The sequence below is a fragment of the Crinia signifera genome, chromosome 6 (genome assembly GCF_055691185.1).
Source record: "Crinia signifera chromosome 6, ASM5569118v1, whole genome shotgun sequence".
Taxonomy (NCBI): Eukaryota; Metazoa; Chordata; class Amphibia; order Anura; family Myobatrachidae; genus Crinia; species Crinia signifera.
The window spans coordinates 186,481,370-186,503,401 of NC_139222.1; the positions used below are offsets into that span (position 1 = coordinate 186,481,370).

The 22,032-nt window shown below is 42.4% G+C and overlaps 1 protein-coding gene across 4 annotated transcripts in view; it reads left to right on the top strand.

Moving 5' to 3' along the window:
* Positions 1-22,032, top strand: part of STX8 (syntaxin 8) — a 272,833-nt gene that overhangs the window by 94,760 nt on the left and 156,041 nt on the right. For all 4 annotated transcript variants that reach the window (XM_083148397.1, XM_083148396.1, XM_083148395.1 and 1 more), the window contains one exon: positions 154-264. In XM_083148397.1, the coding sequence (XP_083004523.1) occupies positions 154-264 (111 nt within the window). The remainder of the gene's footprint in view (positions 1-153; positions 265-22,032) is intronic.

Genomic DNA, 22,032 nt, shown 5'->3' on the forward strand with positions numbered 1-22,032 from the left:
CATTAATCAGCATTACCATGTTAGAGATTATGATGTCACAGAATGTGGAGTCCTATGTCTATTTGTGACACGGTGAATGCCTAAGAATAGCAAACACCCTTTATCTTCCATAACTTACAAATATCATATTGACTTAACTTTGAACTTGTGTAGCACACAGCTGGAGGGAGATCGCAGACAGAACCTTGTAGATGAGCTCCTGACAAAAGAGCGTCAGCTTGAAATGTCTTTTAAAAGTGAAGGCACAGAACCAGATGTCATAAGGTGAGAATTGCCACTGATCACAAGAGAGTATTACAGGTTGAGTCTATTATATGTGAAAATATGATATCTGAAATATTCTGAAACTCAAACATTTTGGAGCTCGGCTGAGACCATGTTCCCTCTGCTTTGTGATGGCTCATGTACATAAACTTTGTTTCATTTATAAAATGATTGTAGAAAATGACCTGCTGGTGATACCATCCATATTAAACATATGCGTTTCAAGTACATACCCAAACTGTTTCATGCACAAAATTATTAAAAACATTGTATAAAATTACCTTAAGGCTGTGTAAAGGAGGTACAGTATATAAAACATAAATGCAGTGCAAGTTTAGACATGGGTTCTCATTTTTGTAACTTGCAGAGAGAATTAGATTTGGGTGGGGTTTTACTTCAAAGTGAGATCTATATTGCAGTGTAAAAATATAGCAGTCAGTATTTTCCCTGCATAGAAACAAAATAACTCGCCCAAAATCTAACTCTCTATGCACATGTTCCATCTGCCCCCCCTGCAGTGCACATGGTTTTGTCCATTTGAGAAGGAATTTACCTTTGCAAGTGAACCAGAATAAGGGACATTGCCTGGATTCAAAGTTTACTGAAAGTTTTTAATGATTTGAGTGTAACTGTAAACATATTAAAAATAATTAGTATATGTGTAATTCGTAAATGGTGCCCTAGCTCTCTCCTCCTTCTCATGTCTGCTATCTCTCTCTCTTTGGTTCCTTTTTCTTTTTCTTCCTATCCGTTGATGTTTACTTTATAAAAAAAAAAAAAGCTTTCATATACGCAAAGCTATCATCTGTATGTTCGAGTTTACCCAATGTGAATCTGTTGGGATGTTATTCCTTTTCCCTACCACCAATTTATGATGTGATTCCCATACCTTCTTAAATTGTTTACCTTTCATACAGAATGATTTACATATTGTTGCAAAGTATTGTGTATTATATGTCTTTAATATTCAATAAAAAAATAAAAGTAAAAAAATAAATAATATTTAGTAGCTTTATAGCTCTTACAACACACCCATGAGGTGGGAACCCAGCGATCCCCAGCTTTCCTTTCTGTTCAGTTTTATTGTCACTTTTTCCATTGTGAGATGGGTTTAAAGTTTTCCTTCTTTTAGCAAAGTTGCCATTCCAAGGCTTTTGGTTTCCCACCTATTTCTGTCAGTTTTGTAGGGCCTAATTCTGATTCACTTACAAAAGCAAATTCTCTCTCTAATGGACAAAACCATGTGCACTGCAGGTGGGGCAGAAGTAACACATACCCTCCAACTGTACTGATTTAGCCGGTACAGTACCGTCTTCGGGGAGGGGGAGTGGCCGACCAAACTACAACTCCCAGAGGGCTTAGGGTGCCATGTCACACACCCTATCACAACGAGCCAGTTCGCGCCTGCTGTGAACCGCCGCTGCTGCTACTGGCTGCGCTGAGCCTGTCACAGTATATGACAGTGCAGCGCAGGAGACAGTTTGAAGAGCAGCTCACCCTCTCTCTGACTGTTAATGACAGAGCCACCCCCGCCCTCCTCCTATGTGTCGTGTGTCCAGTAAGCAGCAGCATTTCTCTCCCTCTACCATCTCTCTCCCCCTACGTGTGTGTTCTAGCAGGCTTCGTCTCAGGCCACCTGCATTAATACACTCCCTCTACCATCTCTCTCCCCCTACGTGTGTGTTCTAGCAGGCTTCGTCTCAGGCCACCTGCATTAATACACTCCCTCTACCATCTCTCTCCCCCTACGTGTGTGTTCTAGCAGGCTTCGTCTCAGGCCACCTGCATGAATACACTCTCAGCCCCTGCACACCAACTGCTGCTGACTGCTCTAAGCCTGATGGACACAGGTAGGCACTGGGCAGCCTACTCACCTCATACAGATGCAGTGTTTTGTTTAAGTTTAGGGGTTGTGGCCATGCCCCCTTTACTCGTGACCACGCCCCTTTTCTGCGGTTGTACCGATTTGTACTCCTCAAATGTTGGAGGGTATGGTAACATGGGCAATGACAGAATTTGCTTTTGCAAGTGAATCTGAATCAGGCCCTTAGTTCATTTATTTATGGGTGTTTTACGTCAATGTATTATAGTTATTACAACACTGAAACGTTTTATTCTAAATCCATCTAGTGGAAATCCCAGAACATGCTCCCCAGGTCAAAATTCTGGCCAGCATACACCAATGGGAGGTCCGACTAGGACCCCACCTAAAGTATGTCTTCTTAATCCAATCTTACCACTCGGGGGCATTTCTTACCTCTCTCTTTCTGGCACATTCCTAAAACCTTGCCAGGATCCAAGAGAGGTGTGTGTATATATAGATAAGTAGATACTGTAGATATAGCAGATTTTTTTTTTAATTAAAACCCTGTCAGTATTTTAAGTTGGATTCTGAAGGGTATGTGTACCAAGTTTGGTCCAGATCCATCAAGCCATATAGGTGTCTATGAAGTACATACATGCATGCATGCTTTGACAGAGGCAGAAGGATTTTTCCAAGCTCCTTAATAGCAAGATTGTTGGAGGTGAAGCCGTCATGGGTGGAATTTGGCATGTTGCATGCTGGGCTGAACAGGGGTAGAACATTAGGTGTAATGTGAATAAAATTGTTCTACCATGTTGTGGAATTTAAATTTGGCAACCACTTTTTGCAACAGTCATGTGCCGTCTTTTTTATAAATTATGGGATGGTATACAGTTAAAGGTTTATTCCATAATGGGATGCCAAAATCTGTATTTGCTAACCAAAAAAATTAAGCTTGTGGTGGCTCTGTCTTGTTTTTCAGTTTTTTTACCCATCTATATATAATGTGTTTGTGTGTACATATATATTTTGTCTTGGATCAATCCTAGCAGTATACATAACTGTATTACCTTCATTGTGTAGCTATATATTACCATCATAAAATGTAGTGTTTGGCACGGGAATGTTTACTTATGCAGTATTTGACAATGTTTCACAGCTGATCATCATGTAGTTTAGGTTTACATATGCAATACTGTTTTCACCTTTTAAACAATGGTTTCATTTTATGAAGCTGACAATCACCTTGTTACCTTTTCTTAACATTAGTAATGAGCACATCAAGTAAAGGTTTTACTGGATGTTGTCTTCATATTTAAAAAGGTAATCTGCTCCTTAGCAGTTGTAAATGAGAGTACAAAATCATTTCCGGTAGAACCATCATTTAAAGTGTACATTATGCAAATTCTTAATATAATTAATAATCAACATAAAAGAGAAATCCATATCATTACATATTGATTTACTTGGATTTCTCTTTAAATATCCTGATTTGTCCCATCATGTATGGCATGTTTCCATGCACTGGGCATACACTCAGCATGGAACGGCTTGCTGACAGTCTAATTTAAGCCATTAGAGCTGGTAGTTTGAATAGGGCACAGGGCAGAGGTATTGGAGCGATGAATCAGTCTTTTCTTTTTATTTAAGAGGTAGAAAGTTTTAACTCCTGTTCCGGGCCTTCACTCCGTGTCAGTCATTCCCTGTTCCCTGAGCTGACAGCTTCCGTCCCCCTATCCTCTTGTGTCAGACGTCTGTTGTACTATGTTCCACTTATTGCTCTGATGATCATATGAGGTTCTAGTCCTAATACCAGTTTCTTACGAAATTAATAAAATTAATCACAGTTTATATTTGGTCATAATTCAGTGAGTTTTAGTTAAACAACGAATGTCCGTTATGGATTGTAGAAGTCAAAATATTTTTTTCAGATAAAACTTACACTCAACCAGCGAGTACTTTATTCTGGATTCTGTCTCCTCAGCAATCTTCTGCCAAGATATAAGGACTTGCAGATAGACTTCTCTTGTTAGAGTAAATCTCAGAATTCTTCATTTTGTCCTCATTTGGCTGGTGAATTTGTGTAACTAAATGTTATTAAATCTATTTACTAACATGTAAATGTAATTTTTTTTTTAAATCAAGTTTGTCAAGGAACTTAGAAAATTCCTTAATAGATTATTAAGCCTGTAATTTTTCTTTCAAACTTTCACACAACTTCCCTAACTAGTTCTTGCATAATTTGGAAGTGTGCTTTGGGTCATTGTCCTGTTGGAGGAGGAAATTGGCTCCAATCAAGCGCTGTCCACATGGTATAGGGTTGCAAAGAGTGATAGCCTTCCTTATTCAAAATCCCTTTTACCTTTCACAAATCTCTTACTTTACCAGCATCAAAGCAGCCCCAGATCATCACATTACCTCCACCATGCTTGACAGTCCGGTGTCCGGCACTCTTCTAGCATCTTTTCACTTATTCTGCCTCTCACAAATGTTCTTCTGTCTATCCATAACACTGTTTTCCAATCTTCCTCAGTCCAATGTCTGTGTTCTTTTGCCCATATCAATCTTTTCCTTTTATTGGCCAGTCTCCGATATGGCTTTTTCTTTGCCACTCTCCCTAGGCCAGCATCCCGGAGTCTCCTCGTCACTGTAGACGTTGACACTGGTGTTTTGTGGGTACCAATTAATGCAGCTGCCAGTTGAGAACCTGTGAAGTATCTATTTGTGAAACTAGAGACTCTAATGTACTTGTCTTCTTGCTCCGTTGTGCATCGGGGCCTACCACTTCTTTTTTGACTCTGGTTAGAGCTTGTTTGTGCTGTTCTCTGAATGGAGTAGTACACATTGTTATAGCAAATATTCAGTTTATTTGCACGGAATAGCCTTTATTTACAATAACAAGATCTGCCAAGTTTCACATGAAGGTTCTCTTTTTCTGGCCATTTTGAGAGTATAATCAAACCCACAAATGTGATGGTCCAAATACTGAACTAGCTCAAAAGAAAGGCCAGATGTTTAGCTTCTCCAACTTGAAAACCCATTTTAAGCTGTGCTAACCTAATTGCACAAGGGTTTTCTAATCATCCATTAGTCTTATAATGTGATTAGCAAACACAGTGTACTATTAGAACACTGGAGTGATGGTTGCTGGAAATGGGCATATGTAGATATTCCTTTAAACATACATTTACAGCTAGTAGTAGTAGTAGTCATTTACCACATTAACAATGTATGGAGTTTATTTCTGATTAATTTAATGTTCTCTTCATTGAAAAAACCCATAATGCTTTTCTGTAAAAAAAAAAAAAAAAAAAGGGACATTTCTTCTACAATCCCATGGCAGCCTTCACATTGGGAAGGCTCCTTCTAGTTAGACAGGTTACTTTTTTCCCAGGGACCTCCCCTTCCGGTATAAATCCCTGCTCATCCCATTCCCTGGTGTCTTTTTTTTTTTTTCCTGTCTCCTTGTTTAGCTAGAGGCAGGGAGGCTACTTTATTTTTGGGCTCATCTCTTAGCTACAGGGTTCACTATGTGTGGAAGCAGCATGGAAGTGTGGCCCTTTTGGGGGTGTCTGTCCATGTATCCATATAATGGAAGCATGCGTTTCTGTAAGTCCCCATAAAGATGCTTTTTTTTCCTGTTGCTGTCCTCCTTGGCAGGCTCCGGCGGTGGCTGTAGCTGGCGGGTGCAGCAGTGGAGACAGCATTGTCTGCGGTGGCCAGAAGCGACAGGATGGACTACACTGCCCAGAAGGCTCTGTGCCGCCGCTCACCCAGGCGCTTCCACTTCCGGTGGGCGTCTTAGAGAATACAGGACTACAGCGTCCAGAAGACCTTGCGCTTAGGCGCACTTCCAGCGAGCGGTTGTACGAATCTGGACTACAAGGTCCAGAGTGCTTTTGCCCTATTCGTGTTTACGGCGACGGCGGTTCCACGCTTCCCAGGCGCGCTCTGCTGGAGTTTAAAAGGGAGATTCTGACACTACAGGCTGGGGAGCAGAAGGAGAAGAAAAGCGGTGGCAGCATTTGCAGCAGTGGTGTTATTACAAGGTAGGACATTGGTTCCTTTTCTATTGCTGCAGTTTAGCTGTTATGCAACATACCTTAATAGGTTTTATGTGCATACAGATTCTGTTATTACAAGATGGATCTGCCTTCGCCCATTAGAGGAAACATGTTATATGATAAGGAACCTGTTGTATGAAAAGGAACCTGTTGCACCAGTGGAAGGTGCTGATGTATTATCAAGGACAGATCTAAGAAGGGCAGATTGTTTCCTGTTCATCGTGTTATTAAGGATGTCATTGTTAAAGAGTGGTCAAATTTAGAAAAGAAGCAGGGTAAATTATTTTGTGTGGATAGGATGTATCCGCTAAAAGATAAGGAATTTATCAAATGGTGTGGTCTACCTAAAATAGATGCAGCAGTGGCAGAAGTGACTTCTCGCACGACATTACCACTGGAAGATGGTGCTTCATTTAAAGATCCAATGGATCGTAAAATGGAGAGTTAATTGAGGAAATTACATTGCTCCACAGCAGTTTATCTGAAAGCAGGTGTCTCCATGGCATCGGTGTCCAGGGCGTTGAGAATGTGTTGCAAGACCCTTCACACTGATGTCGAAGAGAAAATTTCCAGACCATACATTTTGAAAAGTTTGGAAGTCATTCAGAAATCCATTGAGTTTTTATGTGAAGCCTCTTTAGATATCTTTTACAGCTAGAGCTATGTCAGCTGGAGTATCTACAAGAAGAGCACTGTGGCTTAGGGCCTGGGCTGCGGACTCTCATTCGAAGAATCGTTTGGTTTCGTTACCTTTTTGAAGGTTCCTTTCTATTTGGAATGAAATTGGATGCTCTTATTCACAGACTTACTGGAGGTAAATCTCTTAGATGTCCACAAGATAAGAAAAATCGTTTTCAGTATCCTGCATCGTCCAAACAGACTTTTAAAGAATTCACAGTATGTGGAGAATTATAGGGTGCACTCCGAAAATATACCTGGAAGATGTTCGACTGATAATTCACAATCCTAAAATTTTACTTTTATTGTTACAATTTAAAAAAGGGGCGTGTGCTATTCATACCCTCTTAAATAAGATGATAGTAAGGATGTGCAAAAAATAATAAGATATTGTGATTAAAAACTTGGATGTGGAAACTAGAAATAACCTTTAATGTTTTCTATGTTTGTTTGTCACCTATTTTGTAGGTTTATTCTTTTTTTATTTTCACAAGACTGGCAGTGATGTTGTTAAATATTTATAACAGCAATTGATGTTAAATTCAATTACAACTCTTATCTTTTGTATAGTGTATATTAACACAATGTATCAATGTTGTAACCTTTTTCTCTCTGTATATATTCTCTAAAATGTAATTGTGACAGTGCTGCCCATCTTTATTGATTTGAGACAGCACTATATGTCACATTATTTATTAGATGACAGAGTCTGATTGGTACTTGTTTCCTAGCACGGCCACACCGATTTACATCGGGGTGGTCGTGTCGGAAAAATCGGGTCGATCTCATCGCATGCGATGCGACCGACCCGATTTTTTGATTGAATGAAATGTAAATCGGGTCCCTGGGACCCGATTTTACATTGGATTCAATGTAAAATATTCCCCAGACCCCCAAATTTAACGACGTAAACCCCACCCCACGATAGACGCCAACCCGAAGCGTGGCGAGCGCAGCGAGCCTGCGAGGGGCGGCGGTGCGCGTCCTCCGACCTTTTCATTCCCCTACTATCCACGTCGGCGTGAAGTTGAGAATAGAATAGTGTGGCGAGCGCAGCGAGCCACCGAGCCCGAAGCGTGGCGAGCGCACGCGTATACCTGTGAAGTTATACGCGTCCCCTCGCGGGGCTCGCTGTGCTCGCCACGCTTCGGGCTCGGTGGCTCGCTGCGCTCGCCACACTATTCTATTCTCAACTCCACGCCGACGTGGATAGTAGGGGAATGAAAAGGTCGGAGGACACGCACCGCCGCCCCTCACGGGCTCGCTGCGCTCGCCACGCTTCGGGTTGGCGTCTATCGTGGGGTGACGACGGGGACATCTATAATGTGAAATGGGTCATATTGGCCCATTTCACATTTTTTTTAAAGGTGAGATGGACTTAATCAAGTCCATCTCATCTTGTGCCATTATAATGGCACAAGACCGACGCGATCCTCCCGATTTCAATGTTAAAAAATATTTTAACATTGAAGCCTATGGCAAAATCGGGGGCATCGCGTCGGTCGCGTCGGGACCAATGTTAATGGTCCCGACCGACGCGATGCCCCCGATTTTGACCCTTTGCCGGCAAAATGGAACTGATTTCAAAGGAAATCGGGTCCATCGTGTGGATCGTGTACCTTAACTTAAAGGTACACGATCCACACGATTGTGGCCGTGCTAGGAAACAAGTACCGTCTGATTAAAACTTGTTGTTTTACTGCTACAGTAATTTGTCCTTATGTGCAGTGTGTGATTTCAGTTATCTTTTTTTGATGTTATAATATGTGAGTCCTTTAATAAAGTGTGATCTATACTCAATAAGTTATATATCAGTGGTACAGGGATCCAGTGCATTAGCCTTTATTACTGGCATTTGTGTCCTTGTTTAGTACAACTTGTTTCACCTCTATACAAATATTGTAGCTCAAAGCCACATAATTCATGTAGCATTTACTGCAATATTAATAGTGCCGATATTCTGCACTATGAGCGTCCCAGTATTCTCACTGTGAGAGACGTCCCTCTTCCATTTTAATCATATGAACATATTTGTTATTTGTATAGTCAAACTCGTGTTCTTAACATGTACTTATATATTCATTTGACAGGGCCAATATTATACACGGCGTATGCCGCTGTATCTACACTGCACCCGGCATCGTGCAGCCAGGACATATAAGCCGCTCAACCTAATATTGGATTGCGGCTTAAACTTTAATTAATTGCTGGATCCTGTGTCATTCTTCTTTTGTATATGTATATAACATCAGATATGTATATATATCCTGCCTGTTACCATTAGCTCATATGGCTTTTACTTTGAGCCAACTATGCCGGTATTTTTAATGTACTCGGTTCCACAGTGCTCCAGTTGTGATCGGCACCCCCGTTGTGATCAGTAGCCGCTCTAAGAAGAAATGGTATTCTTCTATGGCCTTACTTGGACGACATTCTCATAGCAGCCTCATCCAGACAAATACTGATGGAGCATTTACAAATTGTGGTCAGTTTCCTACACTCACACGGTAGTCTAGTGAACTTGCAAAAGAGTCAATTAATCCCCACTCAAAGAATCAAATTTCTGGGGGTGATCAATATCTCCCTATCAAAAGAGAAGTGCATAAAGATAAGAGACCTCACTATTTCATTAACAAAAATAAAGATGACAGCCTTGAAAGCATGATTTAGACTCCTAGGAAGGATGTCTTCTGCTATTGGGATCGTTCCATGAGCCCAGTGGAGAATGAGAACCTTGCAATGGGCAATTCTTCCATATCTAAAGAGAAATGTTGTCAAGACAAAGATGATAAATCTATCACTCAAAGTAAAGAAGTCCCTAACATGGTGGACCGAGATGACGTTAAAGAACAGAGCAAAGCCATTACAGTCACCACAGTTTATGGTCATCACAACCGATGCAAGTCAGTCAGACTGGGGGGCCCACTGCGAAGGAGAAACAGTGCAAGGTGTTTGGTCAACAGAGGAGAGTCTCAACTCGTCAAATTGGAGAGAGGCCGAAGCGATTTGGAGAGCAGTCAGAGCGTTTTGACCAAGAGTCAAACGGTCACATTTTAAGAATCTTTTCCGACAATACGTCAGTTGTGGCATATATAAATCACAACACTTTTGTTGGTAAGCTGCTCAATCAGAGGTGTGTCACTCATGTGCCAAAAGGGAGGGGTAATTCTGTCTAGGAAAACAACATTTTGTTTCCTAATTGCACACTGAGTGAAAAGGGTAACCCTTTGAAAAAGGTGCAGAAGCGCAGAAACGTGTGTGTATATCCACTTCTGTCGGCACTCCAGTATAATAAAAAAACGCTTGCTTGCGGTGCCAGAAAGAATATTAGTATAAAACTTCAATCCTAATCACAGGAAAACATGGCACTCACAAGGCTTTTTAAAGTTTCAGCATGTATTTTCAAAAAGCGGCAGGAGAACGTTTCGGGGTATGATCCCCATCCTCAGCTCCAACCTACAGCAAACATACATTGTACAATACATACACTTATACTTACAAGTCGCTTTTGTCTGGCCCGGGAGCCGCTGCCGCACTCGCGTCTTACCAACCAGAAGTAGCCATCACCTGCATCCGGTGCGACTAACAAGCTGCGTTGCCCAGCAACCACCAGCTTGCGTATCAACACCCGGAAAGCAAGGTGAGACGCAACCCCCGGCCGGGAGCAGACTTATGCAGCCGCATCACCAATGCCAGCATTTTGCAACATATCACAACAAAACAAAAGCACAGAGAAACGGCACCAGATCCTACCTGTGAGTGGTGCGGAACAAATAAAGCTGCAGTATGAGAGAGTGTCATACACCACTCATCCCAGTCTCAGGGGTGAATTTATGAAGCTTGGAGAAGTGTTATCTATCCCCATAAAGAACGTTATGAGCAAGGTGATAATGGTTCAGCCAATCAGCTACAATATGTAAATTGACAGGTAAGAGCTGATTGGCTGAACCATTATCACCTTGCACTTAACATTCTTTATGGGGATAGATAACACTTCTCCAAGCTTCATAAATTCACCCCTCAGCCTCAAAACCGCTCCCCTCCATCTCACGATTCCATATGTGGGCACTCTATTCTCAATGCGCTCCTGTAGAAGACATAACATACAGAAAAAAGATTATGAAGAAAAATATATCATGAAAGACAAATCATATAAACGCAGCACAGAAACATGAATGAAATGTAAAAGGTGTTCTACAACACATTGTTACAATACTTGTATAAATATAATCTTACATCAGACTGTTCAAATTTAATTTGTCGTTTAATCCGTCTGGTTTTATAGTACCCAATTTAAAGATCCACTTGGATTCAAGGATTAACAATTTTTTGGCCCTATCACCTCCACTCATGGTCTCCTTCACATGGTCTATGATAAAATATTTTAAAGAAGAAATAGGGTGAGCTTTGGTTTTAAAATGGCATGCAACTGGACAGTCTATCAGCCTGCCTGAATTAGACAGACTGATATCCGACTTCAGCAGAAACTGCAGCTGTATGTAATCTGTCAAAATATGACAACATAGTTTTCTGTCCCACCGATAAAGGTGGGGCTATGGTCGTTTAAAATTTAACAGATTAAAGAAAAGAACTATATAGTCAGCTAGCAGATACACAAGTGTATCAAAAACTTACTAGTAACTTTACACCGCTGTGCCAGCAGGAACTCCATACCTTGCTGTCACAAGTGGTTAAAGATGGTAAGATTTCACCTAAGGTATTTAAGGCATTTTATAATGAATGGCCATTAGTACCAGTATTATATTATCTGCCCAAAATGCATAAAATGATAATGTTCCCCCTGTAAGACCCATCATTGCAGCGCGCAACTATCAAACGGTTGTGCAGCTGCTTGATGCTTTTACAACCTCTTTTGGTACGAAATAAATCTTTTCTAAAGGATACCACAAGTTTCTTGCAACTACTGTATTAGGTGATATCAAGGAAGTTCCGGCTGGCTGGCTGGTATGCCTTGATGTGTGTAGCCTCTATACCTCCATCCAACATGGAGGAGGGCTGGAGGCTATGCGCACATTTGTCAGTGAATATCTTGATCCTTCAGTGCTCGAACATGAACTATTTTTGCAACTATTGGCACTCACGCTAAAGCGCAATTTATTTTTATTTGATGGAGCATATTATCTCCAACTGAGAGGATACCCAGGGTCCACAAGGGCATAATTTATCTAGAACAAGAGAAGTAGAAGAGGGCGCTTCATGGTGCATTAAAAGAGCATTTTATTGAAGGATCCACAAACCATTGATCCACCGTAAAAGCAATTGCTCGTACCAAATAAATAATCTTTGTGGGCTGGCAACCACACGGCATAAACAAATACCAAAGGCAAATCTGCTCACGGTTCCAAGGAAGGCATGAGACAAACTCCAGGACGCTGCCGCTGACACGTGCTGGATCGCGCTGACCCTCTCCTCAGGGAGAAAATGCTCTGTTCCTGGAACAACTCCACGCCTACGTGGATAGTGGGGGTATGAAAAGGTCGGGAAGGCTCGTAACGCGTCGCCACTTGGGGCTCGCTGTGCTCGCCACACTTCGGGCTGGCGTGGATAGTGGCGGTGTTTCAGGAACGCATTCACACCTGCTATATCATACATCTGAGACAGTAATGACGACGTGTTAACTGGTAACTGGATTTTAGTTAATAATAAGAAAGCAACTTAGCAAAGTACAATAATTAACAGCGTCAGAAATAATGCAGTCCCTTCACCTCTGACTGACTAGGGTAACTGCGTAACGCTGACTGACTGACTACGCTGGCTGCGGAAACACTACGCTGATTCTGACAGGGACGCTAACTACTTAACTGGCACCGTACTATTACACAAGTACCTAAAAGTCTCCTACAGATTGCCAGTGCCTCAAAGATGAGGATATTGAGTTGTCCCAGCACCAACTTAAATGTTCCCTGCTTGAACCGGATTTAGGGCACCTATACACTGGGCCGATTTTTCCTAAGGACAAGACGGACCAGTTTGCCCTTGATAGCCCCCCGGAAGGCTCGCTTACGATTTGGTACTTGATGTGCCAGTTTTACATGCAATAATTGTCATGCGATTTTTATTGGATGCAAAAACTCCCAGGGAGCTGCTGCAGCTGGGATGGGCCGCGGGGTCTGGGCAGCGGCATCCGAGCGGCAGTTTCCGGGAGCTTATAGCGCAATTTACGGGGCAGGATGCGGCTTCTGATCTTGAAATAATTTTTTGAAAAGAATGGGCGGACGGTAATTGTCAGAGAGAATTCTCTCAACCAATCGGCAGCTAAAAAGCACCCGCAATGTGCCACTGATGGGTCTGATTGCGAGACATCTGATGTCCTGCCGGTGCGACAACGGGTTCTGGATCTGATGCACATGGGACCCTGTGCATCAAAATCGTCTGAAATCAGACCAACTCGACCCAGTGTATGGGGGCCTTTAAATTAACTACTCATTCCAAAATGTGTCTGTTGGTTCATTTAAAAATCCTATGTGCTCTTAGCTACCATTTGTTGGACTTCACTAGGCTTTTAATGATTGTTGTTCCTGCGCTATCATGAATGAATAATACAGAATTTAAAAAAAGTCTTCCTTGTGTTATGATAATGCTAAGTTGATTTGACCGCATACTATTTTATAATGGGTAATGGGGGTAGCTTTGTTGCTGATGAGCCGAGAGATGATGGACTCAGTGGGTGGCCTCTCCGAAGCTTTGGTTGAGTGAACTGAGTGGGAAACCTGCATGAAATTTTACATAAAACAATGATTCTTCCATAAATAATCCCACCAGTTGTTGAACCGGACAGTGTAGCCCCCTTTTCCTAAAAAGCACTGTCCTATTTTCTCTCTAAACGCGTTACTAAGTCCAATAATTAGTTAAATCTGCTGCTCTAATCAAAAGCTATCTGCACACTTCACCGCGCAGTGATGATTTCAGAGGTTTAAGTGATTAAGAGGACGGAGGCAGTGGGTGGCTAATTGGATAATCTTTAATCTTCACACCAGTAAAAGTAGAGCCGGGACAGATCAGAGGAAGAAGGAAGTTATGCTTTGTCCTGTGGGAAAGTGCTTACCAAACATGTCAGGGAGATTACACTTTCCTGCAGAGATAATCGCAAAATGTCTCTGTATCAATTTGAAAGGACTTATTTTCATGACTGGAAAGGAGATATTTTAACTGATTTCTTTAATGAGTATTCAACTGAAATGAAACTTGGAAGGATAGAATGGCTTGAATGTACTGTAAATATGGAGTTAAACTACGTTTTTAACTCTGGTGTAGGCGTACAGTTGTGTCAAACAGCCCTTTTTGCTCGTCAGGTCCTGTGAGAGACTGGCAGCGTTGGGTGTTTTTTATTGCCAAAAATGCATCTTGGTATCGATGCGATGTGACTAGGATGCACCAGGAAGACTGTGCTCATTAACTTGATATGTATGTCTGTGTGCAACGGAGTCTGAATCTGTATATGAAGTACTGAATATTATGCCAGTTCTATTGTGCAGTCGCACACTGATATACAAGTGCCACTTCTCAAATTAATCAGTACACTCTGCTGGTGCATCCTAATCACATCATGTTGCTACTAAGGAGCATTTTCAGCCAAATTTGGCCAAAGCTAGCAGAGTTGCAATGGACCTGGCTGCTCACTTGTGCCAGGTGTTTGCCACTGCATGGAGCTTTGACGATAGGTGTATGAAGACACCACCAGTAGGTAGATGTACTAGGTTAGGAGTGTGCACAGTGTATCTTCTCTGCAGAATGTGTAATGCCCCTACCTACTTTAGTTGACCATCATTCCAAAAACGTATTGGCTGGTGGAACTGTGTTTATTATATACTGCCCCGCAATATGCCACATTTTACATAACTTTTTAGAAGCAGAATTATTTTGTTTATTTGCCATTTTCGTCTTCACTGATAAGAATGTCGTGGTCTGTTGACTAATTGTTTTTGATCATACATTAGTGAAATATACATTTTGTGGTAAGGGTAACATGTAAAACATCCTTTGCTTGGTCTGCAAGCTGTTACAGGAAACATATAGCAGGTTATGCTTTGCAGGAACATAAAGGGCGATATCCTATTATCCTTGATGGCGCTTTGGCCAATATAAACGGAGAGATCTTGTGACTGATTGTCATTATCGGATGTTTTTATCAGCCTAAAATGGTCCTGCAGTCCGGTGAAAACATGTGGGATCAGGGATAAGTACCAGATACAAAGGTATACATTAATTAATAATTTTTATATGTATGCACTGTATGCATCGCTAGTGATGCGAGCTCCTGGGGGCTCGCTAGCAACGTCCTCTGCCGTCTATACATGCCACTCAATCTGAGGATATAGCCGTTGATGGCATATTCCTGGATGTGGCCACTGACCATATCTTTTAAGATTGCACGGTATGTACGCACAATATAATTTGTCTGGGAAATCAACAGCATTGAATTGTTTGTGTGGACTAGTGTGTACCCAGCATGTCTCTAAATTTAAAAAGTGAAAAGATATTAATAGCAAAACCATGATTTATTTTATTGTGTCAGGAAGTGTCGACATGTAAATGAAACCCATCCTTTTGCCTCATTGATAGCATACAAAAATCCTGCATGGAGGTGCTGCTGCAGTAAAGCTTTAGTCCATAACCCCATTACTTGTTCCATGAAAAGGGACTCTTTACGTTTAGCAATTTACACCTATTATCTTTGTACTGTTTCAGGTTATTCACTGTATTTGAAATCCATAAATTCCACACAAAAAAATGAAAAATAAGCATGTTCTAAAATGTTTGCCTGGTGATTTAGGTCCATTCATAATGGTGTCTATAGTAACGTGCAGCAGTTTTTTTGAGCACATTTATCCAGGGCTGTCTAGATGGCACAAATAGAAGCTACACTTCTATGAAAATATTAAGGTGCGTACACACGGGCAAAAATCGCTGGCAATAGGGTCGCTGAGCGACCCTATTGCCAGAGATTGGAGTGTGCACCAGCGATATATCGCCAGGTGGGCGCTCGCATTTTCAGCCTCCTAATGGTCGCTGGTCGGAGGAGCACGCTCCTCTGACCAGCGACTTCCCCTGCCCAGCGACTTCCCCTGCCTCTTCTCCCAGCAGTGTGACATTCTCTTTTTATCAGCGACCATCTCTGGTTGCTGATGAAAACGGGACACTGATCAATTTGATTGCTGAGCAATATATTGCTAGCGATCCTATTGCTTCGTGTGTACACAGCATAAGAGGCAATGCTTGTTCCTAACTGACCAGTAGATGGGGATGTTCTCCACTGATTGCAGAGCAGACAAAACCTTGTGGCATTTGCCGTTACATTGCTTTGTGTTGCGTACAGTTTATGTCCTAGTTCCAGCAACATTTTCCTAGCAGTGTTTTATTTCTGTAAATACCTAATGGACTGTTTTATATCCCAAACCTCCTGTCCCATTTTATTTCTTTTAGGGTACAATAAATAAATGTGTGCAGAATAATCTACTATTCATAAAAAAGGGGTTCCTCTAGTTAAAATAGTTGTTCAACTTTATATTATGACCTGTTTTATGATTTGTAGCTTTTTTTTTGTAAGTTGATACAGTATGTCCTCATTTGTTTTTAAGAAGTTTACCTATTTGGAAACACATTTGTAATAAAATCCTATCCCTCTTTGGCCATTTGAAATGTTGGCGTGTACATAGTTGTGGTTTTAGCAGGCTACATTTAATTTAATTGACAATTGTGGCCTCTCTTTTTGAATAATCCCATATTAAAGAATATGTCCACACATTACTACCCCCACTGATTCAAACACTGGCGGTTGTATGCATTATTTGTGGAGTAACCAACCCTATCTTTGTGGACCAAATCCTCTTTCCAGTGGGAATAGGCATTGCAAAGAACACTATATTTATCTATATCCTAGGTCTATCCAGCAATGCCAATGTTAAAATGAATACTTGCTTACTTGTCAAATCTTCCACATTGCCAGCAGAAGGGGAGGATAATGTGAGGTACTATTTGGGGTGAGTAACTGCGGGAGTTTTGGTGTAGTGTGATTGAGGAAGGAAATAGAAAAAAATATAGGTCCACACATAATGGGGCAGTACGGATGGTGTAATGGTTAGCATTACTGCCTCACAGCACTGAGGTCATGGGTTCTGCTCCCACCATGGCCCTAACTGTGCAGAGTTTGTATATTCTCCCCGTACTTGCGTTGGTTTCTTCCGGGTACTCCGGTTTTCTCCCACATTTCAAAAATATACTGGTAGGCTAATTGTCTCCCAACAAAAATTAACCCTATAATGTCTGTGTGTTTGTGTATATGTGTGGTAGGGATCTTAGATTGTAAACTCCACTGGGGCTGTGACTAATGTGAATGCCCAACTATACTCTGTAAAGCGCTGCAGAATCTGTGCGCGCTATATAAGAAACTGTTAATAAATAAATTAATGTACATGAAGTATTTCCAGTTTATATTTGCATGGATAAACAATTTGATGGTTTGACGCCTGAAAAATAGAATAGATGGATTTGGTGGTACTTGTTTCCTAGCAGGGCGCCCAGTACGCTAAATGCTTACTGGGCTATTCTCCGTAGTGAAATCGCATCGATGCGATGTGCGTATAAAGTGCACAGGAGTGCGTATACAATGAAATATCGAATCCGATCTCAGTGCACCAAATGCAAAGCGATTATTTTATTGTACAAGCACCCATGTGATGGGTGTTTACTATTGTAAGCACCTATGCCATAGTTTTGCGTCACCCCGAAGCGTGACAAGCAGCGGCGGAAACGCGCCCTCCGACCTTTTTCATACCCCCACTATCCACGTCGGTGTGGAGTTGATTTTATATAATGTGGCGAGCGGACGCGGAATACATGTAAAGTAATTTGCGTCCCCTCGCTCACCACGCTTCCGGCTCGGTGGCTCACTGCACTCACCACAATATATAAAATCAACTTCACGCCGACGTGAATAGTGGGGGTATGAAAAGGTTGGAGGACGCGTTCCGCCGCCGCTCGCCACTCTTCGGGTGGTGTTGATACTGGTGGGGTTTTAGGAACAGATTCTACTCTCCATCTATGGGAGTCATGGAATTCACTGAAAGGGGGCGTGAAATCGCATTGCATCGCACGGCAAAAACGTACCATGCGATGCGATTTCACTACGTTTGCATAAGTAAGAAATCTGGGCGCCCTGCTAGGAAACCAGTACCATGGATTTTAATAGCCTCATTCACACAATGTATACAAATAATAAAACTAAAGCTCCATACACACCTTTTGACTTTCAACTGAAAGCCACGCTGTTTACTAGTTTGAGCTCATTTCAGCTTGAAAGCCACCCAGTGTGGATGAGCGGTGAGTGCTGCTGCGCGCTCCCATATTATCGCTGCTCCAGCTGCTCATCTGCTGGGATTACCAGCAGATGAGTGAGGGAGTGGATATCTTTCCATAGCGAGACCCTGGGGAAAATCTCTGAAAGGCGATTTCCCATTGTCCAGATCTCCCATGGGGAGCACAAACACATGCAGAGATTTGTGCTAGCCAATTTTGCTTAAGCAAAAAAAAAAGCCGGCTAGTGGTTCAGAATGAGAGATTGCGATCAGGATCTCTCATTCTGTACACACAGAGAGATTTACAGTCACTTGCTAAGCAATTTGACTAGATTTTGACTGCATGCACTTACTTACTTAGCAGGAGATAATTAATTAATCTCTCTGGGCATACACACGGAGAGATCTGTACTTACTTTCTAAGCAATCTAGTCAGATTGCTTAAAAAATAGCACACATTTGCTTGGTGTGTATGCCCCTTAAGGGTTGTCTGTACATATATTTTGCTAGATAAACAGTTACGTTTATACATGAAATTTGCTTGATATCTGAACCCTCGAGAATGTGTTAACATCGGATGTACAGCAATCTCCATCTGGAATTGTTCTTAATTGTGCTAATATTGTTATTAATTATTTTGGTACTCTTTACTTAGTTGGGCGCCCACGATCTCCATCGCGGGCGTCGTGGGTAAAGAAATCGCGGGCATCGCGGCCAGTACATTAACGGCCGCGACGCGATGCCCGCGATCACCGCGATTTCCCATAGGGTTCAATGTTAAATTTAGTGCTGCCCGCGATTTTACATTCAATGCTTCAATGGCCGCGATTTGGCCATAGGAATCAATGTTAAATGGGCTACAGAGCCCAAATAGGCACAATTAAAACTTAAATGTCCCCCCAAATTTGTTACGCCACCCCACGATCCACGCCAACCCGAAGCGTGGCGAGCGCAGCGAGCCCGCGAGGGGCGGCGGTACGCGTCCTCCGACCTTTTCTTTTTTTTTTTTTTTTTTTTTTTTTTTAAATTTGTTTATTCATTTTCAACATTATTACAAAGTAACACACGAATATAAATATATATATGTATGGGCCTTAAGAGTAAGATTTTACAACAGTTAACAGACAGTTATCAATGCAGTGAAAATAACACCTTTCCATGTACAAGTTATTACACAATCTATTTACTTATAATAATTACTCTTCTGTTGGTTTATAGCTATAATATAATGTCTCTTATATTTTGACTGATTGTAAACCGTATGCTTTTAATCTCTACGGCCCATACACTACCATACAGTAAGCCCTTAACACAACTAACATACAACAATAAACAAGAAAATTACGAACACCTCCCATAGGGCAATGAATGGAGTTATAGGAGGGGTGGGGAAGAGATCTATATCCAAGGGGGAACTGGGTTGCTCGTTGTTCTTTAGAGCTCTCGTTTCCTTTATCTGATTATATCTGCATGTGTAGCTCCCTTTTATATTAAAGCCATCAACCTGCTCCGACCTTTTCATACCCCCACTATCCACGTCGGCGTGGAGTTGAGAATAGAATAGTGTGGCGAGCGCAGCGAGCCACCGAGCCCGAAGCGTGGCGAGCGGACGCGGATACCTTCACAGGTAAACGTGGCCCTACGCGGGCTTCACAGGTATCCACGTCCCCTCGCGGGGCTCGCTGCGCTCGCCACGCTTCGGGCTCGGTGGCTCGCTGCGCTCGCCACACTATTCTATTCTCAACTCCACGCCGACGTGGATAGTGGGGGTATGAAAAGGTCGGAGGACGCGTACCGCCGCCCCCTCGCGGGCTCGCTGCGCTCGCCACGCTTCGGGTTGGCGTGGATCGTGGGGTGGCGTTACAAATTTGGGGGGACATTTAAGTGTTAATTGTGCCTATTTGGGCTCTGTAGCCCATTTAACATTGATTCCTATGGCCAAATCGCGGCCATTGAAGCATTGAATGTAAAATCGCGGCCAGCACTAAATTTAACATTGAACCCTATGGGAAATCGCGGTGATCGCGGGCATCGCGTCGCGGCCGTTAATGTACTGCCCGCGATGCCCGCGATCACCGCGATGGGCGCCCAACTAAGTAAAGAGTACCATTTATTTTTTTTATACATTCATTGTATTAGTAATGTAAATGTAATTGCATCAGCGTTCAATCACCCAGTATTGATGCCATACAACGGAGAGGTGTATATGTGTGTCTGTGCAGGCCTATTATATGAAAGCTCCTTTTATGTACTTACATTAGACCACCCCTTCCATTCTCTCAATTCTTAAGTATCGTCAGTGCATAAAGCTGCATATACCTTTGCCCAGGGACAGATTGGGAACTAAAAGTGGCCCTGGAAATATGTCCAAAAGGGGCCTCACATTGGCGGCGCCAACACCCATATAAACGGGATTAATACATCACTACACCTGTTTGTTTATGCATGGCAGTTTAGTGACCTCCAAGCTGCTGTGTGACAAGCCACATACCTCCAGATTTCACATAATACCCCAGCTCCCCCCACTGACACTGAACACAGCTCATTATCATAATGTGCCGATCTCATTAGACCGTGCATCACTATCGCCCGGCAATTAATATCCAACATGCTGGATGTATCTAGTTATTTGCTGGTCAGGGCCTGGCCCTGACAGATCGCTCCGCACACAGCAGTGTCACATCACATTCAGCAAATCTTCCCATGTGTAGGCCCCACACGTTTCCTATCCAGAAAGTCCCCAATTAAGTGTACACACTAGACATTTTTTCAAACAGATCAGTCAGTTGGGCCCTTCTGAGCGATACCTCTTCATTTCTCCTCTTCTAGCGTTACAGATTTCTAAGGAGTGCTGTCCTGTTCTTAGAGCCTGTACTAGCTCATAGGTAAACGGGTATGGATCATTAGGTCACCAGCATTAGGTCGACAGGGTCATTAGGTCGACATGGTTTTTCTTAACCGGAATGTCAACATAACATAAACACTAAACATTAAAACGTAGCACCGCGTCCCCTCGCTGCGCTCACCATGCTTAGGGCATGGTGCCTTGCTACGCTCGGCACACTATTTTATTCTCCCAGCATGGAGAAACAATAACTACAGGCTACCGAAGACCCGGACTTTAATAAGTATATATGTGTAAAAATGAATAAGGACATGACAATAAGTCAGCCTATGGGCAGTATTCAATGAAAAAAATTTGCCGTGCATGGCGAGAGATTTTTTTCTCTCGCCATGCACTCGCCCTGTTCCAGAGGGCTTGCTGCCACTCCTGCTCCCTCTATTCAATGTGGTTAAGACTCGCCGCCACTCGCGGCGAGTCTTAACCCCTGCAGCGGACGAGCGTCCGCGGCAGGGAGCCGGGGGACGGTGGCAGCCAGGGAGATTAAAGTCTCCCTGGCTGCCCCAGAACATATGTGGAGGGGAGGTGGGCTCCCCGGGACCCAGGCAGCACAAGCTGCCCCCCCCTATAGCCAGCAGGAGACCCAGTATTCACTGCACCCGATCGTGCATATGTAATGATCGGATGCATTGAATATATGAATATCTAATAAACGGCCCCCTGCTGGCTGCTCTGTGTAAAAAAAAAAAAAAAAAAAAAAATTATAAGCACATGAATAAAAATAACATGCCCCTTCACAGAAAAAAAATCCTGATTTTTTTGACACCAAAATAAAAAAAAAAAAACCTTTTAGTTTAAAAGTTCACATTCCAGTTCTCCATGAAAAGATGGAGAATTGCTACACGGAGAGAGACGGCGAAAATCACTTAGAAAGACGGCGAATATTTCACATTGAATAGGGTTGCTCGCTTTTGGAGAGCAAAATGCTCCGTCCAAGGCGAAAAAAGCACAAATTCGCCATAAAACAGGGCGAATTTTTCTCATTGAATACTGCCCTATGACAGA